The sequence below is a fragment of the Lynx canadensis genome, chromosome D1, assembly GCF_007474595.2.
Source record: "Lynx canadensis isolate LIC74 chromosome D1, mLynCan4.pri.v2, whole genome shotgun sequence".
NCBI classification, from domain to species: domain Eukaryota; kingdom Metazoa; phylum Chordata; class Mammalia; order Carnivora; family Felidae; genus Lynx; species Lynx canadensis.
The window spans coordinates 101,405,306-101,423,284 of NC_044312.2; the positions used below are offsets into that span (position 1 = coordinate 101,405,306).

At 37.4% G+C, this 17,979-nt stretch overlaps 1 protein-coding gene across 1 annotated transcript; it reads right to left on the bottom strand.

The window, feature by feature from the left end:
- Window positions 1-3,609: 3,609 nt before the first annotated feature.
- Window positions 3,610-4,578, bottom strand: LOC115525958 (olfactory receptor 10AG1-like). Its single transcript, XM_030333389.1, has one exon. The coding sequence runs from the start codon at window positions 4,558-4,560 to the stop codon at window positions 3,610-3,612; it is 951 nt and encodes a 316-aa protein (XP_030189249.1). The 5' UTR covers window positions 4,561-4,578.
- Between the last annotated feature and the right edge of the window lie 13,401 nt (window positions 4,579-17,979).

Consider the following 17,979-nt stretch of genomic DNA (forward strand, 5'->3'; position numbering starts at 1 on the left):
CCATACACAAAATAAACTCAAAATGTTTGAAAGACGTAAATGTGAGACAGGAAACCATCAAAACCCTAGAGAAGAAAACAGGCAACAATCTCTTTGACCTTAGGTGTATCAACTTTGTACTCAACACATCTCCGAAGGCAAGGGAAATAACAGCAAAAATGAACTATTGAGGACTCATTAAGATAGAAACCTTCTGCACAGCAAAGGAAGCAATCAACAAAACTAAAAGCCAACTGACAAATGGGAAAAGATATTTGCAAATGACATATTGGATACAGGGTTAGTATACAAAATCTATAAAGAACTTACCAAACTCAACACATGAAAAACAAATAATCCAGTGAAGAAATGGGCAGAAGGCATGAATAGACACGTTTCCAAAGAAGACATCCAGATGGCCAACAGACATATTAAAAGATGCTCAACATCACTCATCATCCGAGAAATACAAATCAAAACCACATTGAGATACCACCTCACACTAGTCAGAGTGGCTAAAATTAACAACTCAGGAAACAACAGACGTTGGTGAGGATGTGGAGAAATGGAAACCCCCTTGCACTGTTGGTGGCAATGCACACTGTTAGAGCCACTATGGAAAACAGTGTGGGGGTTCCTGAAAAGTTAAAAATGGAACTACCCTACGACCCAGCAATAGCACTAGTAGGAATTTATCCAAATGACAGAGGAATTCTGATTCATAAGGGCAAGTGTACCCCAATGTTTACGGCAGTGCTTTCAACAATAGCCACTCATGGAGAGAGCCCAAATGTTTATCAACAGATGAATGGATAAAGATGTGACTTATATATACAATGGAATACCGCCTGGCAATGAGAAAGAAGGAAATCTTGCCATTTGCAACAATGTGGATGGAACTGGAGGGTATTATGCCATGTGAAATAAGTCAGTCAAAGAAAGACAGATATCATATGCTTTCATTCATATGTGGAACTTGAGAAACTTAACAGACAATGATGGGAGAAGGAAAGGGGAAAATTAATTTCAAACAGAGAGGGAGTCAAACCATGAGAGGCTCTTAACACAGAGAACAAACTGAGGGTTGGTGGGGGGGTGTAGGAGAGGGGAAAATGGTGATGGGCCCTGAAGAGGGCACTTGTTGTCAACTGGGTATTGTATGTAAGCGATGAATCATGGGGATGTACCACCAAAACCAAGCCCACACAGTATACACTTTATGATAGCTAAATTGACAATAAATTGCATTTAAAAATAAATACACAAATACATAAACTTAAAAAAAAACATTAAAAACAATGATGGACTTCCTAAGTACTGTCTTTTAACCTTAACTAAAATGTGTAGAATATGATTACGAGTGGTTTCACGCAATATCCTTCATCAGTATTGTATATAATTGTGTTTTATTCATTTTTATCTCTTTCTAGTTTACCTCTGTGTTAAGAATCAGAATCACTTCTCAATTTAATTTGATAAGAATTTGCTACTATGAATGACGCAAAGATGGGCATCTTTTTTTTTTTAAGTTTATTTATTTTTGAGAGAGAAAGAGGGTGAGAGCACACGTGGAGGAGGGGCAGAGGAAGGTGGAGACACAGACTCTGAAGCAGGCTCCAGGCTCCTTGCCAACAGCACAGACGCTGTTGCTAAAGGCACTGCTGCGGGGTTCAAACCCACAAACCGTGACATCATGACCTGCCCCAAAGTCAGACGTTTAACCGACTGAGCCACTCAGGCGCCCCAAAGATGAGCATTCTTGGAGATGTTCCCTGGCACACATATAGTTGGAGTTTTGCTGGTACACACCTAGGGGTACAATTCTCCAAGTAGGATTCTTTAGCTGTCTGCTAAAATAGTGTACCCATTCGCATCTGAGCGTCGGGTGACAGGTCCCATGGCTCCACATATTTTACACATGGGACAGGATTAGTCTTTTTTTTTTTGTCTTTTTGATGAGTGTATCATTGTGATATTATGATATGAATAAGAAATACATATTGATCTCTGCCTCTGACTACCAACACAGGTTTTGTTTTTGAAGATATCATCATTCAATAATCACTGACAGGCATTTATTTTAACGTTGTTCACTTTTACAATCTTAAATTTATCCATTTTTGTGTCTATTGTTGAAGGTCTTTTTAATAAGTTTTTTTTTTCAAGTGTATTTACTTTGAGAGAAAGAGACAGCAGGGGAGGGTGAGAGAGAGAGAGAAACACTCCCAAGCAGGCTCCACACTATCAGCATGGAGACCAACGTGGGGCTCAAACTCAGAAACCATGAGATCCTGACCTGAGCCAAAATCTAGAATCGGAACTAACCCAGTGAGCCACCCAGGTGCCCCAAGGCCTTTTAATTAGTTTTATAAGAAATTACTATAAATATTATACATCCTGAATCCATCTATTTTTAATTTTTTAATTTTTATTTAATTTTGAGATAGAGAGAGACAGACCTTGAGCAAGGGGAGGGGTAGAGAAGGAGACATAATCCTAAGCAGGCCAAAGGCTCTGAGCTGTGAACACAGATCCCAAACCCAGGAGCACTGAGATCATGACCTGAGCCCAAGTCAGACATTCAAACAATTGAGCCACCCAGGCACCCCTCCCTACTCCTTTTGGTTCATAAGAAAAATCTGTTCTTTCTTTCTTTTCCTTTTTGTTTCATGTTTCATTTAAATTCCAGTCAGTTAATGTACAGTGTACTATTAGTTTCAGCAATAGAATTTAGTGATGCCTCACTTACATATCAAAAATAAAAGATGATTTGGCAGATATTGAAATTTCTCTGCTGGATTCTATTTGACATCGGTAACAATAAGAAAGGGAGTAATGCAAGAATTTTCTTTGTGTGAACTTTTACGTTTTCTGCCTACAAAGTTATTATTTTTTTGTAAGTTACATGATACATTCTCTTTGTAATAAATCCAAACTGCAAAAAAATGATTAAGACTCAGGAATCATTTGAAATCCTAGCACTGTCAGGAAGCCAATATTTTCTTCTGTTCCACAGCCTCCTGGATACTAAGTGGGCTAATGGGCATCACAATCACTACCACTGGCACATGTAAACTGTTGCATGACATTACGAAATGCTTACCTTCTCTATTTTTCAAAAATAGTTATATTTTATACAAACATTTACTTTCTCTCTCACATGTCAGGAAAGCTTGGAATTTCTTCAGTGAAGGGGCTCTAAAACATGGTCTAGAGAGGCTGTGTTGTATTGTATGGTGTTGATGCGCTCCGGTGTCTTAATATGTTCCGACTGACAGCGCCTTCCCATTGCTTCCTGCTTTCTTTTGCACTGTGAAGAAACCTTTAAGAAACACATTTGAAGAAACCTGTTTTCCCAAAATTCGTAAACAAACACAGGTATCAGATTATCAATTACAAATTAGATTAATATTATAAATGAGATTGTCGCAATTTGAAATAATTTGCGCTTCGATTTGTCAGAAGCTCTCAACTTAATCATTGGAAAGGAAGTTTCCTTGACACGATGTGAGGTTGCTATGATGATATTAAAAAACATTATTAGGGAATAAAATTAGGAGACACTTTTCTCTGTTGTCTCTACATGACAAGCATATAAGCAAATTCTTTCTGCAGTTGCAAGTATTTGAATCATATTAAAAACTTCGTTAGTAGTTTTCTTAGTGCTACCGTGATGTCTTTGTTCCTCAGAGTATATATAATGGGATTCAAAGTTGGGATCAAAACGGTGAAGAAAAGAGAGATCAATTTCCCAACTCCTTCAGATTGATTTGATTTCAGTTGTGTATAATTGATAGTAGCCGTTCCGTAGAATAAGACGACAACTATCAGGTGAGAAGAACAGGTGGAGAAGGCTTTAGCCCTCCCTTTGGCTGATGACAATTTCAGAATGCTGGAGATAATTTTGCCATAGGAGACAACAATCAACAGAAATGGAACCATGACAATTGCCACTGCAATTATATAGACCACAAATTCATTCACAAGTGTGTCCCCACAAGCTAGCTTGAGTACTGGGGGGATGTCACAGAAGAAATGATTAATTGTGTTAGACCCACAAAAGGGCAGAGAGAAAATCTGGCATGTTTGTCCAATTACAAATGGAAATACACTGATCCAGGAGACAGTCACCAGCTGGACACAGACCTTGTGGTTCATGATTAGAGGATAGTGCAGAGGGTTACAAATGGCCACGTAGCGGTCATAGGCCATCACTGTCAGGAGAAGACACTCTGAGCTTCCAAATGTGAGGAAAAAAAACATTTGTGCAGCACAGGCAAAGAAAGAAATATTTCCTTTCTGAGTCAATAGGTCCATGAGCATTCTGGGCATTGTGACTGTTACATAACAGATTTCTAAGAAGGAGAGATTGCCAAGAAAAAAATACATGGGGGTCTGGAGAGCAGAGTCAATTCTTGTTACCAATATTATGATGCTATTGCACATCAGGATAGTTAGGTAGATGACTAAAAATATCCCAAAAAGAGTCCAGTGGAGATTGGGAATATCAGAAAACCCCAAGAGAACAAATTCCACCAGTTCAGTAACATTTGAAATTCCTGTTTTTAATCGATTCTCCATCTGCAGACATAGTAAATGAAAGAGGGTTAGTCCATTAACATTTTCCTGCCACATTCTCCTTCCTGTTAATTTCAGTAGATACATTAATGTATTTATGTAATCTCTTAAGTTATTTCTGCCATTGCTTTGCTCTGTTTCTAGGAGATGATATGGGAAATCTCAAAAATGAACATATAATCTCGTAAAATCAATTCAAGAAAGAAAATCCAAACATACATATTTTATACTTGCATGTACGAATCCTAGAGACAATGAGAAGTATGCATTGAGACTTATAGCATATTGTGCAGGAACAATATGTAGTTATTGCACCCCTCTTATGAGTGAATTATGATACAGGCTTTTTTCTATTGTTTCTGTCTGGGTTCATTTGTGTGTGTGTGTATTCCATCTTGTTTCAAATCAAATCTTTTCCTTTAAGATGTTGTCTAATTCTCATTTAGATGAGTTTTAAGTCTTCCCATTTATATTTCAATGAGAATCAATTACTTAAACCAACCCTTTGTTCCTGTGGGAATAAATATATTATTATTATTATTATTCGACTTTATGTACCTCTCCCATCACTCCTGCTAAATATTGAAAGCATTAATCCTATCCCATCCATAACCTTCCCTATTAACACATCTTATGCAATGCATGATAAATATCAATTAACCTTTAGTTCAATCTAGAAAAATAAACCATTCATCACACTGCTTTCCATATAATCCTTTTTATCTATGTAAGATTTTATGATCCACTGTCATATAATTTAATATTGTTGTCTAACATCAGGCAGTTAACAATGCTTAACAATTCTACTATACTTTATAGATGTTTGGTCTCCAGATTTCCTCCCAAAATATTATGTTTTCCTACTTCATCAAATCTAATAATATAAATAGTTTTCAAAATGACATTAAATGAATCATTTTATTATAAGTATCAATATTATTGTTATTTGACATATGTCTAATTTTACTTTACTTTATCATTAAGAAAGGCAAGAACTATATGCATTATGTTCAGTAGGGCAAGGGTACAGGGCAGGCTGCCTCAAAACATGCCACAATGGTAAAATGATGATTTTGTATTAAAGTTCCTAAAGAATGATTTGTATGGAACCACAAAAGACCTGGAATAGCCAAACTAATGTTGAAAAAGGAAACCAAAGTGGGAGGCATCACAACCCCAGACTTTAGCCTCTACTACAAAGCTATAGTCATCAAGACAGTATGGTATTGGCACAGAAACAGACAAACAGACCAATGGGATAGAATAGAGAACCCAGAATTAGACCCACAAATGTATGGCCAACTAATCTTTGACAAAGCAAGAAAGAGTCTCCAATGGAAAAAAGACAGTCTCTTTAGCAAATGGGAGAACTGGACAGCAACATGCAGAAGAATGAAACTGGACTACTTTCTTAAACCATACACAAAAATAAACTCAAAATGGTTGGAAGACTTAAATGTGAGACAGAAAACCATCAAAAACCTTGAGGAGAAAACAGGTAACAACTCTTTGACCTCAGCCACAGCAACTTCTTACTCGACACTTCTCCAAAGGCAAGGGAAATAAAAGCAAAACTGAACTGTTGGGACCGCATGAAAATACAAAGCTTCTGCACTGCAAAGGAAACAATCGACAAAACTAAAGGTCAACTGATGGAATGGGAAAAGATATTTGCAAATGATATATTGGATACAGGTTAGTATCCAAAATCTATAAAGAACTTACCAAACTCAACACATGAAAAACAAATAATCCAGTGAAGAAATGGGCAGAAGGCATGAATAGACACGTTTCCAAAGAAGACATCCAGATGGCCAACAGACACATGAAAAGATGCTCAATATCACTCATCGTTAAGGAAATACAAATCAAAACCACATTGAGATGCCACCTCACACTGGTCAGAGTGGTTAAAATTAACAACTCAGGAAACAACAGATGTTGGTGAGGATGTGGAAAAACAGGAACTCTCTTGCACTATTGGTGGGAATGCAAACTGATGCAGCCACTCTGGAAAACAGTGTAGAGCTTCCTCAAAAACAAAAAATAGAACTACCTTACGACCCAGCAATAGCACTACTAGGAATTTATCCAAAGGCCACAGGAGTGTTGACACGTAGGGTCACATGTTTCCCAATGTTTACAGCAGTGCTTTCAACAATAGCCAAATTACAGAAAGAACCTAAATGTCTATCAACTGATGAATGGATAAAGATGTGGTTTATATATACAATGGAATACTAATTGGCTATGAGAAAGAATGAAATCTGGCCATTTGCAGCAACGTGCACGGAACTGGAGGGTATTATGCTAAATGAAATAAGTCAGTCAGAGAAAGATATCATATATTTTCACTCGTATGTGCAACTTGAGAAACTTAACAGAAAGACCACGGGAAGGGAAGGGAAGGGGAAAAATAGTTACAAACAGAGAGGGAAGGAGGCAAACCATAAGAGACTATTCAGTGCAGAGAAGGAACTTAAGCTTGATGGTGGTGGGGGTGGGGCGGGGGAGACGGGAAAATGAGTGATGGGTATTGAGGAGGGCACTTGTTGGGATGAGCTTTGGGTATTGCATTTACGTGATGAATCACAGTAATCTCCCCCAAAACCAAGAGCACCCTGTGTACACTGTATGTTTGCCAGCTTAACAATAAATTATATTAAAAAAAAAAAAAAAAGAACCAGCCAGTGCAAGAAGAACCCTCTGACACTTCCTCCTTTTGTCTCCAGAAACAGGAAATAAATTACCAGTGCGAAAGTGACCCTCCCTGTATCAGAAGATAGAGAGACATTCTTATCTTCAGAAATAGAGAATTCGGGGTGGAATAAACCTGTTTGAACAAACCTTGTACCTTTTGCTATTTTACTACCCCAGCCCAAATTCTATTTGGAATTCCTCTGTCCAAAATGTGTAAAAGCAGGGTGCCTGTGTTGCTCAGTTGGTTAAGCAACCAGCTCTTGGTTTCAGCTCAGGTCATGATCTCATGTTTCGTTGTGAACTTCTTTCCGTGTGGGGCCTGCTTGGGATTCTCTCTCTTTCTCTCTCTCTCTCTGTTTGGTCCCTCTGATGCTTGTGTGTGTGTGCTCCCTCTCTCTCTCTCTCTTTCAAAATATATAAAAATAAAACAATTAAAAAATATGCAAAAGCAACGTGACCATGTTTTCTTTGAGTTTCAAATTTGTTTGTTTTTTTTTTATCGGACCTCTGTGCACATAAAATTAAACTTTATTTTCTACCCTTAGTCTGTCTCATGTTAATTTAATGCTTAGACCAGCCAGAAGAATCTCGAAGGGTAGAGAAAAATATTTCCTCTCCAAGAGTAGTTAACGGGTTTTCAGATAAAGATCTCAGAATTCTATGCTTTTCTATTTTGTCCTTTGCATCTTGAGCACCAAATTTATAGTATCCTTACATAAAAGAGTCTAGTAGCACAATTATAGCTTACCTTTATGGATTTGCCTGAGGCTATTTATGGGACTGTAGATGTTTTGTAAACCGTAAAAGTTTTAAGCTCTTCTTCTGTGCCAGTAATTGACTGTAATTCTCCAGTACTCTTGCTAGCTTCCAACATTAGCTGTTTTTAAATAGGAAGTAGTCATGCTCGTCCTGGGGGACATCTCTCATGCATCATTTTGATTTCTAAGAGACTGCTTCTGCTGTGCATTCATTACAGTTCTTTTTTTCAAAAAATTTCTCTGTAGATAAACGTTCCCTCCCTTTAGGCCCTTCTTGGCACTTGGGGTGGGAGGGTGTCCTCTGGTGGAGAAATCACACTTAGTTGTTCCGTATTACTACCAGGAAAAAAAAAAGTTAAAAACTTTCTATTGCATTCCTGATCCTTCATAATTAGCGTCAATTTGCTTTTCTTATTTTTATTCTCATAACTCACTCAAATCTAGATCATCCACAGCCTTAGAAAAATCTGCCCTATATTTTATCACATGAACATGGTGTGCTTTGTCCTTAACCCATTAGGTGGTGAGATCCCTTTTCAGAAGTGGAGAGCTGGGTTCCTAGATTAAATTTGGTGGAAACTGAAGCATGTCCTGTGTGCTGACAAGTATCTAGACGGTTTTTTTCATGTTATGGTCTCCACTCAGGCATCAAGGCAAGTATCCAGCTGATTCCAAATGTAAACCACTTCAAACAATAAGCATTTGCCACAAAATTATTTAGGAAAGAAAGGAAAAGGAAGGTTTCCTGTCGAAATCCTTTTTCCTATTTCAACTACTGCTAGGTAAGTATGGTGATAAAATTATCAGGCATAAAGTTGCCAACCCAGTATCTACTTGTACTTACAATTACATTTGCTTCTTTCTCTTTGGAGTTCTTTGACCATTTGTCAGAATAGTGCTTTTCTATTTGTCAAAATAGTATGTGTCCAAAACTGCATTTCATTTCTGTATTTTAAGGCTGCTTACCTTCACTATCTCATGCTTCTTATAAATTGGCCCTCTAATCGTTATTGTAACTGATTTGGTATTGCTGAGGGACTTCCTTCATGTTTATATACAAATGGGAACTTTACTCATGATTTGCCTCAAATAAGATGTCGGTTACTTATAGGCTGGGACAAATTGAATGTCCACCCCCCGTTGGAGTAGACTGATTGAAACCCTATCCTCTCCTTAATTCAGAGAATTGAGTGCTTCTTTATTTAATTAAATATCACCATCACCAAACCAAATTTAATTAAATTTTTTTTTACATTTATTTATTTTTGGAGACAGAGAGAGAGAGAGAGAGAGAGACAGAGACAGAGCACAAGTGGGGTAGGGGCAGAGAGAGACGGCTACACAGAATTTGAAGCAGGCTTCAGGCTCCGAGCTGTCAGTACAGAGCCCAACTCAGGGCTCGAACCCACAAACTGTGAGATCATGACCTGAGCTGAAGTCTGACAATTAACTGACTGAGCCACCAGGGGCCCCCTCCCCCCGACCAAATTTAATTTTAAAATGAAACAATACCCTAGATATATAAGTGGCTTAACAAAATAAAGAAGCATCTTCAACTCTTACTACAGTACAATTTTATGGTCAGGAATTAAGGAACTCTGGTTCCTCAGGGCACCTGGGTGGCTCAGTTGGTTTACCATCTAACTCTTGATTTCAGCTCAGGTCATGATCTCACGGTTCCTGAGACTGAGCCCCACATTGGGCTCTGCACTGACAGCATGGAGCCTTCTTGGGATTTCTTTTCTCCCCTTCTCTCTTCCCCTCCCCTGCTCATGCTCTCTCTCTCTCTTTCTCTGAAAATAAACTTAAAGAAAAAGAAGAAGAAACTGGTTCCTTTCATCTAAGAATTCCATTTTCCCCTAGTTTGTTCATCTTTCTAGTTCCCTATCAGACCTTCAGTATTCAGACAGCTGAGAATGAGAGATAGAAAATAAGGACAAAAATCAATCTTAAGAGCCTCAACACAGAATAGGCACATCACTTCAATCCTTGTGCTATTGTAGAAACTAATCATATGGTTTAATGTGGATATGAGAGTGCTAGGGAATTTTGTTTACCGTATGTCTAAGAAATGGAAATATATTCAGAGAGCAACTAGCCAGGCTCTGCCACAGAGCTCATTTTCAGTCACTAGAGTGTTTTATAGCATGCTACAACATGTAAATCTTTATCTTCTTTTTGATTTCAGAGGCAGAGAGAGAGAGAGAGAATCTTAAACAGGCCACATGCCAATGTGGAGCCCAACTTGGGGCTTGGTCTCATGACCCTGATGTCATGATCTGAGACAAAATCAAGAGCCTGACACTAAAGGACTGAACCACCTAGATGCCCCAACATGTAAACCTTTAGACTGGAGATGTAGCATGACATTTACATAACAGTAATTATTTGTGGTACATGTCTATATTTTAGCTTTTTTAAAAAGATACATTTATGTCTGGTGGAATATATTATTTTATTGTTTTTTGTTTGTTTTAAAATTTTATTTATTTATTCAGAGAGGTGGGGAGGGGCAGAGAGAGTGGGAGAGGATCTGAAGTAAACTCTGTGCTCAATATCGCAAACACTGAGATCATGACCTGAGTTGAAATCAAGAGTTTGATGCTTAACTGATTGAGCCACCCAGGTACTCCACTCTCTTGTTTTAAATACAGTCACTCAGGATATAATCCTGATACCAGAAAGTCCAGCATAAAATGGCAAGTTAATGAATAAGTAAAGATAATCAATTCATATTCAAGCAGGAAAGTAAACTGCAAAACAACCTCAGATTAGACAACAGCAGAATTAAGTGGAAAAAGAGATGAGTTCAAATCAGTGGCTAATGCAGTAAACTTTCAGGTAGCCAGTTTCTCAAGACCATCATGATATCCTTATTCTTCAGATTGTATATCATGGGGTTAAACATCAGAATGACACTGGTAAAGGAAGAGAAATAAATTTGTTCTGAAAAGTATGTTTGGATTTGGGTGAAAAATATGTAATGATTTTGGATCTGCAGAATCAAGCTTCGACTATGATGTGAGATGAGCAGGTGGATACAGCTTTGCCTGGTCCTGTTGCCAATGGCAACTTCAAGATGGTGGAGACAATTTTACTGTAGGATCCAAGTATCATAACTAGAGGATAATGCAGAACATGACAAATGGCCATGTGGTGATCATAGGCCATCACTGTCAGGAGAAAATCGTCTCTGTTTGCAAGCATAAAGAGAAAGAAATATTTTTGTAGCACAGGTAGAAGAATAAATGTTTCTTTTCTGAGTCCAAAAGTTTAGGAGTATGCTAGAAAGAATACAAATACATAACAGATTTTCAGGAAGGAAAAATTACTAAGGAAAAAACACATGGGTGTCTGAAGAGCCTGTTCAACTCTAGTTATGAGAGCAATGATGACATTTCCAGTAAAGACTATCACAGACAAGAGAAATATCACAAAAAAAACCATTCAGATGTTGGAAATACGAGAAAATTCTGAAACTTTCAATTTCATCATTGAAGTGAAATTTGCTTCTGGTTGAGTACGTGTGTGTGTGTTGCATTGCTTTGAAATTTATTCCTGTTTAATTGATCTATCAAAATCAAAATCATTATTACCAGACCTTTCAAGATCTTTCATTTACCATAACCCACCATACAACAGATACATGATTCATGTTTTCCAAACCATTGGTTGGTTAATTAAAGATGTCTTTATGAAATAAATTGTATAGATAATATGCTCTCTGGAACTCTGTCTACCTCATATAACTCAAAGTGTCTTGCTATCTGTGATTTGTGATTTGTTGTTCTCATTTAAAAATTCTTATTTTAATAATATATCTGGAATGAAGCTTATGGAAATTTCATAGCCTAAATTATTGTAATATAACTATTAGACACTGACCCAAAATAGATGGTGAGGTGTTAGCTTAAAGTTGTTAGTTCTCTGGGGTGCCTGGGTGGCTCAGCTGGTTGAGTGTCTGACTTCTGCTCAGGTCATGATCTCACGGTTCGTGAGTTCCAGCCCTGCATCAGGGTCTCTGCTGTTAGCACAGAGCACACTTGGGATCCTCTGTCCCTTTCTCTGACCTGCCCCAGTTCACACTACTCTCTCTCTCAAAAATAAATAAATAATAAAAATTTAAAAAAAAGTTTTAGTTCTCCTTTTAAGATGTAAAGAACCATCTTATGAGGAGAAAAATATTTTTTAATAACTAAATGTGGGAAGTCTCATGTTTGAAGATTATTATTTTAATTCGACCGTTCTTAATGAGAAAATCAGTTCTAAGAAATTATATGCTTTAAGGAAAAATTATAAATTTAATCTCCCTTAACAGAGCATACATCTTTTTCTACAGTGAGTCATAGAAGCATATACATTAAGATAAACCAGTACTTTGCTTATTAAAAAGGATTTATTTTCAATATACTTCAGTTATTTATCTCATGGATTATTATCATAAACATGCTGTACTTATGTAGTGTTCTGTGATCTCCAAAGTATTTTACTACCAATTTTGCTTCAATTTTCTCTATCATGATGAAAGTGACAAATACAAATTCTAGGCTTTGACAGGAGTGCAAATTTTGTGCTTAAAAAATTCTTCAGTACATGTTGACTATTGCTCAAATCTTGGTTCTCAGAATTTTACAGTGTTCTAAAATAAGTGAAGAATTTTAACACAAAATCATATTAACATAAAATAATTCATGCGTTCTCTTCTGGGTTGTGTTATAGCTGTTTTTCCTCCCTCAGTAGAACAGTGTAAGTACAAGTGCTTATGTACAATAAATATGCATATATTTCTATATACAATGATTATATAATCATATGTGCAAGAAACTTTTGTTTTAATAAGAGATTGAGGGGCTGGGTGGCTCAGGTCGATTAAACATCCGACTTCTGCTCGAGTCATGATCTCATGTTCGTGGGTTCGAGCCCCGCGTTGGGCTCTGTGCTGACAGCTTAGAGCCTGTAACCTGTTTCCAATTCTGTGTCTCCCTCTCTCTCTGCCCCTCCCCCACTCATGTTCTGTCTCTGTTTCTCTCTCTGAGAATAAATAAACATTGAGAAAAGAAAACAAGTTGATATTTTTTCATAATGGAATGTCATATTTATTTCAAAATATATGCTTTAAAAATAGCCAGCTCCCTTCAAATGAAAATATCCCCTGATTCTAATGGTTTTATTTCTTTTCCATGTATCACCTCAACTTTATGCTTCTGTTTGCCTCTCATTCTTATGTGTTTTTCCAGACATTCTGGAACATCTTTGAGGACAATCACCCTATGGAATTCAAGTCCCCTGGTCATCCACCTCACCCCCCTCCCACATCAGATCTGGACAGGAAGCAAGAATGCTCTTGAGAAAGCAGCAACAGTTGTCTACCAATATTACTGGAGAAAATCCAAACAGAAAACAGTGCACGTGGGACCCTTTCCTATCTCCACTTTCCTTAAGATTTCTCTCCTATCTTCCACCTGGGACTTCGAATGTAGCAACCCTAGACTTCTATCATCATTACACGTGCAGGCTTTCTTTATTGTGATCTGCTTATTTTCCTTTTTTTTTTTTTTTAATTTTTAACACTAACACAATCCTGAAAGGAATATTAATTAATTTTTTAATTGCCATCAGACAAAATGGGATCGATTGCAAGTAATACCTCAAATCTACGTTCAAAATAAATATTTTACAAGGAAAATATATCAGAGTGGAATTAGAAAACCCTACAGTGCCTGCTATTGTTTCCAGTCTACTTCCCTAATCCCTGTGAAAATTGTTTGGTAGCTATACCTGAGATGTGCAAACTTACCCCTGTATCACACTCTGATTTGCAATGAAATGTTTGGTTCACTGATCCTTTTCTTTTTTTTTCCCCCATTGCTCACTCTCTCTCTAACTCCCCAGGCTTGCCTCAGTTTCTAAGATTTTAATATTTTTTTTAACGTTTATTTGTTATTGAGGGACAGGGATAGAGCGTGAGCAGGGAGGGGCAGAGAGAGAGGGAGACACAGAATAGGAAGCAAGCTCCAGGCTCTGAGCTGTCAGCACAGAGCCCGACGCGGGGCTCGAACTCACAAACCCTGAGATCATGACCTGAGCCGAAGACGGTCGCTTAACCGACTGAGCCACTCAGGCGCCCCTAGTTTCTAAGATTTGAAATGAAAGCAAGATATAGTTTCAACCGACTTTCAATATTTTTCAATAAAATCTTTTGCCTATTTCTTTGTGTTATTATTGCAAGAAACTAATCATTAAGACCCTAAAATAACTGTAAAGGCATTTTGCAGATATAATTAGGGGTTGACTATTACTTGACCTTAAATTAGGGAGGTTGCTCAGCTGGGCCTGACCTAATGACATAAATCATGTACATATACATGTATGTAGAGCAGCCAGAGACAGAAAAAAATATCAGAGATTCGAGGTGAGTGAAGTGGAAGAAGGCAGAGAGTGTGGACTGCCTTTGGCTTCCGGAAACTGACAGTTGTTCCTAGCTGACACGCAGTAAGGAAAGATGGACCTGAGACTCACAATGTCCAAAAGCTGGATTTTTCCAGTAACCTAATAGAGTTTAGAATCAAATATTTTTCTCTGGAGGCTCCAGACAAGAATGTCCCCCAGGTAGTACCTGAATTTCAGCCTCTGAGACTCTCAGCAGAGAAAACAAGCCACACCATGCTGGGCTTCTGACCTAGAGAAACTGGGAGATAGGGGCGCCTGCGTGGCTTAGTCGGTTAAGCTTCTGACTCTTGATTTCAGCTCAGGTCATGATCTCAGGGTTTGTGAGTTTGAGCCCCACGATGGGCTCCATGCTGACAGTGTGGAGCCCACTTGGTATTTTCTGTCTCTTCCTCTCTCTCTTCCCTTCCTCAACTCTCTCTCTCCCCCTCCTCAACTCTCTCTCTCTCTCTCTCTCTCTGTCTCTCAAAAATAAATAAATAAACAAAAAATAGAGACTGTGAAATAATAAACTTGTGTTAAGTTGCCTTAAATAAAATCCTTGTGGAAGCACATTCTGTGGCGTCTGATCAATTTTTCCAAAATGAAACTGGAGAAAACAATGCAAATGTGTTTATTTTCTTTTAGGGTTAATAATACCATTTTTAATAGGTAGAAAATATTTGATTAATGATTTGGACTATTCAGACATATATATTTTCATAATTGGATCAATATGGTGAAATTTCGAATATTAACATTTATTTTAGTACAGTTAACTTTGGATTTATCTTCAATTATTTCGTGTAAGCCTTACTTAATGGGATTTAATTTCCAACATTTTCTGTGTTTTTAAATTTCTGTGTTTTTAAAGTATTTAAATTTTTGCTTTTTTATTCTGTTATTTTTTAATTTGTAGATTAGTATTGTCAGCAAGTAAGTAAAAGCACCTTTATACATATTTTTTGGAATTGAAAGAGAGATATGCCCAATTTATAAATTTACCATTTACATAAATCTGATAATCATGCACATTCTTTTTTTAATTTAATTTGTAAAAATCCAAAAAAATCCTATTCATCAATATTTGTATATTTTTTATATTCTATATTATCTTCCTGATTTGTCAAATCCTAGAATCCGTTCATTAATTATACACTCATTGACATTTTTCTCTTTCCTTCCTTTTTGCTTTTGAAGATTATCATCATTCAATAATCACTGACAGGCATTCATTTTAACTATGTCCACTTTTATAATCTTAAATGTATCCATTTTTGTGTCTATTGTTGAAGGCCTTTTAGTTATTTTTAATAAGTTTTTCTTTAAAGTGTATTTATTTACTTTGAGAAAAAGAGACAGCAGGGGAGGGTGAGAGAGAGAGAGAGAGAGAGAGAGAGAGAGAGACACTCCCAAGCAGGCTCCACACTATCAGCATGGAGACCAACGTGGGGCTCAAACTCAGAAACCATGAGATCCTGACCTGAGCCAAAATCTAGAATCGGAACTAACCCAGTGAGCCACCCAGGTGCCCCAAGGCCTTTTAATTAGTTTTATAAGAAATTACTATAAATATTATACATCCTGAATCCGTCTATTTTTAATTTTTTAATTTTTATTTAATTTTGAGATAGAGAGAGACAGACCTTGAGCAAGGGGAGGGGTAGAGAAGGAGACATAATCCTAAGCAGGCCAAAGGCTCTGAGCTGTGAGCACAGATCCCAAACCCAGGAGCACTGAGATCATGACCTGAGCCCAAGTCAGACCTTCAAACAATTGAGCCACCCAGGCACCCCTCCCGACTCCTTTTGGTTCATAAGAAAAATCTGTTCTTTCTTTCTTTTCCTTTTTGTTTCATGTTTCATTTAAATTCCAGTTAGTTAACGTACAGTGTACTATTAGTTTCAGCAATAGAATTTAGTGATGCCTCACGTACATATCAAAAATAAAAGATGATTTGGCAGATATTGAAATTTCTCTGCTGGCTGATACATATTCTATTTGACATCCGGTAACAATAAGAAAGGGAGTGATTCAAGAATGTTCTTTACTGGGAACATTTATGTTTTCTGCCTAAGAAGTTATTATTTCTTGTAATTTACGTGATACATTCTTTTTGTAATAAATCCAAACTACAAAAAAATAATTAAAAATCTGAAATCATTTGAAATCCTAACACCGTCAGGAAGCCAATATTTCTTTTCTAAGCCTAGCTACATTTTATACATAGATTTACTTTCTCTCTCACATGTCTGGAAAGCTTGGAATTTCTTCAGTGAAGGGGCTCTAAAACATCGTGTTGAGTGGCTGTGCTGCATTATATGGTGTTGATGCGCTCCGTTGTCTTAATATGTTCCGACTGACAGCGCCTTCCCTTTGCTTCCTGCTTTCTTTTGCACTGTGAAAAGAACACTCTTGCGCAAACATAGTTAATAAAAATTCTTAAACAAACACAGGTAATAATCATTCTTGGACAAATATTTCTACGAGATGAGTTTTCATTGATACAGTTTTTAAAATAAAAGGGAAAGTGTTATGAATTTTCTATCAAAAGAAAAAAAATGCCAAATTACTGCCTGAGAAGGACAATTTCTTTCAGAGGATTCAAATAGAAGCACTTCAATGAAAATACTATTTACGTGGTGCATTATCCTCCTCGATCAGCTGTGACAAAATAGCACAAGTTGAGTGGCTTAAAACAACAGAAACGGAATCTCTCGCAGCTCTAGAATCCAGAGTCTAAAGTCACAATGTTGTCAGCCTCTCTTCACTCTGGCCTCTGAGAATCATTCTTTGCTTCTTCCAGTGTTGAATGGCTCTTGACCTTTCTTTGTTCTTGGTTGTATCATTCCTGTCTCTGTCTCCACCTTTTTTTTTTTTTAATGTTTATTTATTTTTGAGACAGAGAGAGACAGAGCATGAACGGGAGAGGGTCAGAGAGAGAGGGAGACACAGAATCTGAAACAGGCTCCAGGCTCTGAGCTGTCAGCACAGAGCCCGATGCAGGGCTCGAACTCACAGACAGTGAGATCATGACCTGAGCCGAAGTCGGAAGCTCAACTGACTGAGCCACCCAGGCGCCCCTCTGTCTCCACCTTTAAAAGATGTTATTTTCAGTGTCTTTATCTATTTTGTAAATGTCCTCTTAGCATTCTGTCTCATAAGGACACTGCTCAGAGGATATAGTGCCCACATTACACCAGGATGATCTCATTTCCTTAATTTAATTACATCTACAAAGTCTTTTTTTTTTTCCAAAGAAGACACATTTGCAGATTCTAAACAGCCATATGTTTTAGATGGACCCACATTCAACCTGCTACACATTAATGTTGATAGTTTACAGTGAAAATTCCAGACAAATGTAATACTGAATGGATATTAACAGAGCAAAACCTGAAGCTACCAGGGGAGGGAATGATGTCATCAGAAAACAGTGGGTACTGGGATGGTAAAGGGGAGATTCTCAGGACTTGTAGTCTTAAAGCAGCATGACCAGTGACAAATGATAGAAAGAAACAGTAATGCAAAGAAAACA

Excerpts from the sequence above, each read along its gene's own strand:
- LOC115525958 (XM_030333389.1), bottom strand. The coding sequence starts at position 4,560 with ATGGAGAATCGATTAAAAACAGGAATTTCAAATGTTACTGAACTGGTG.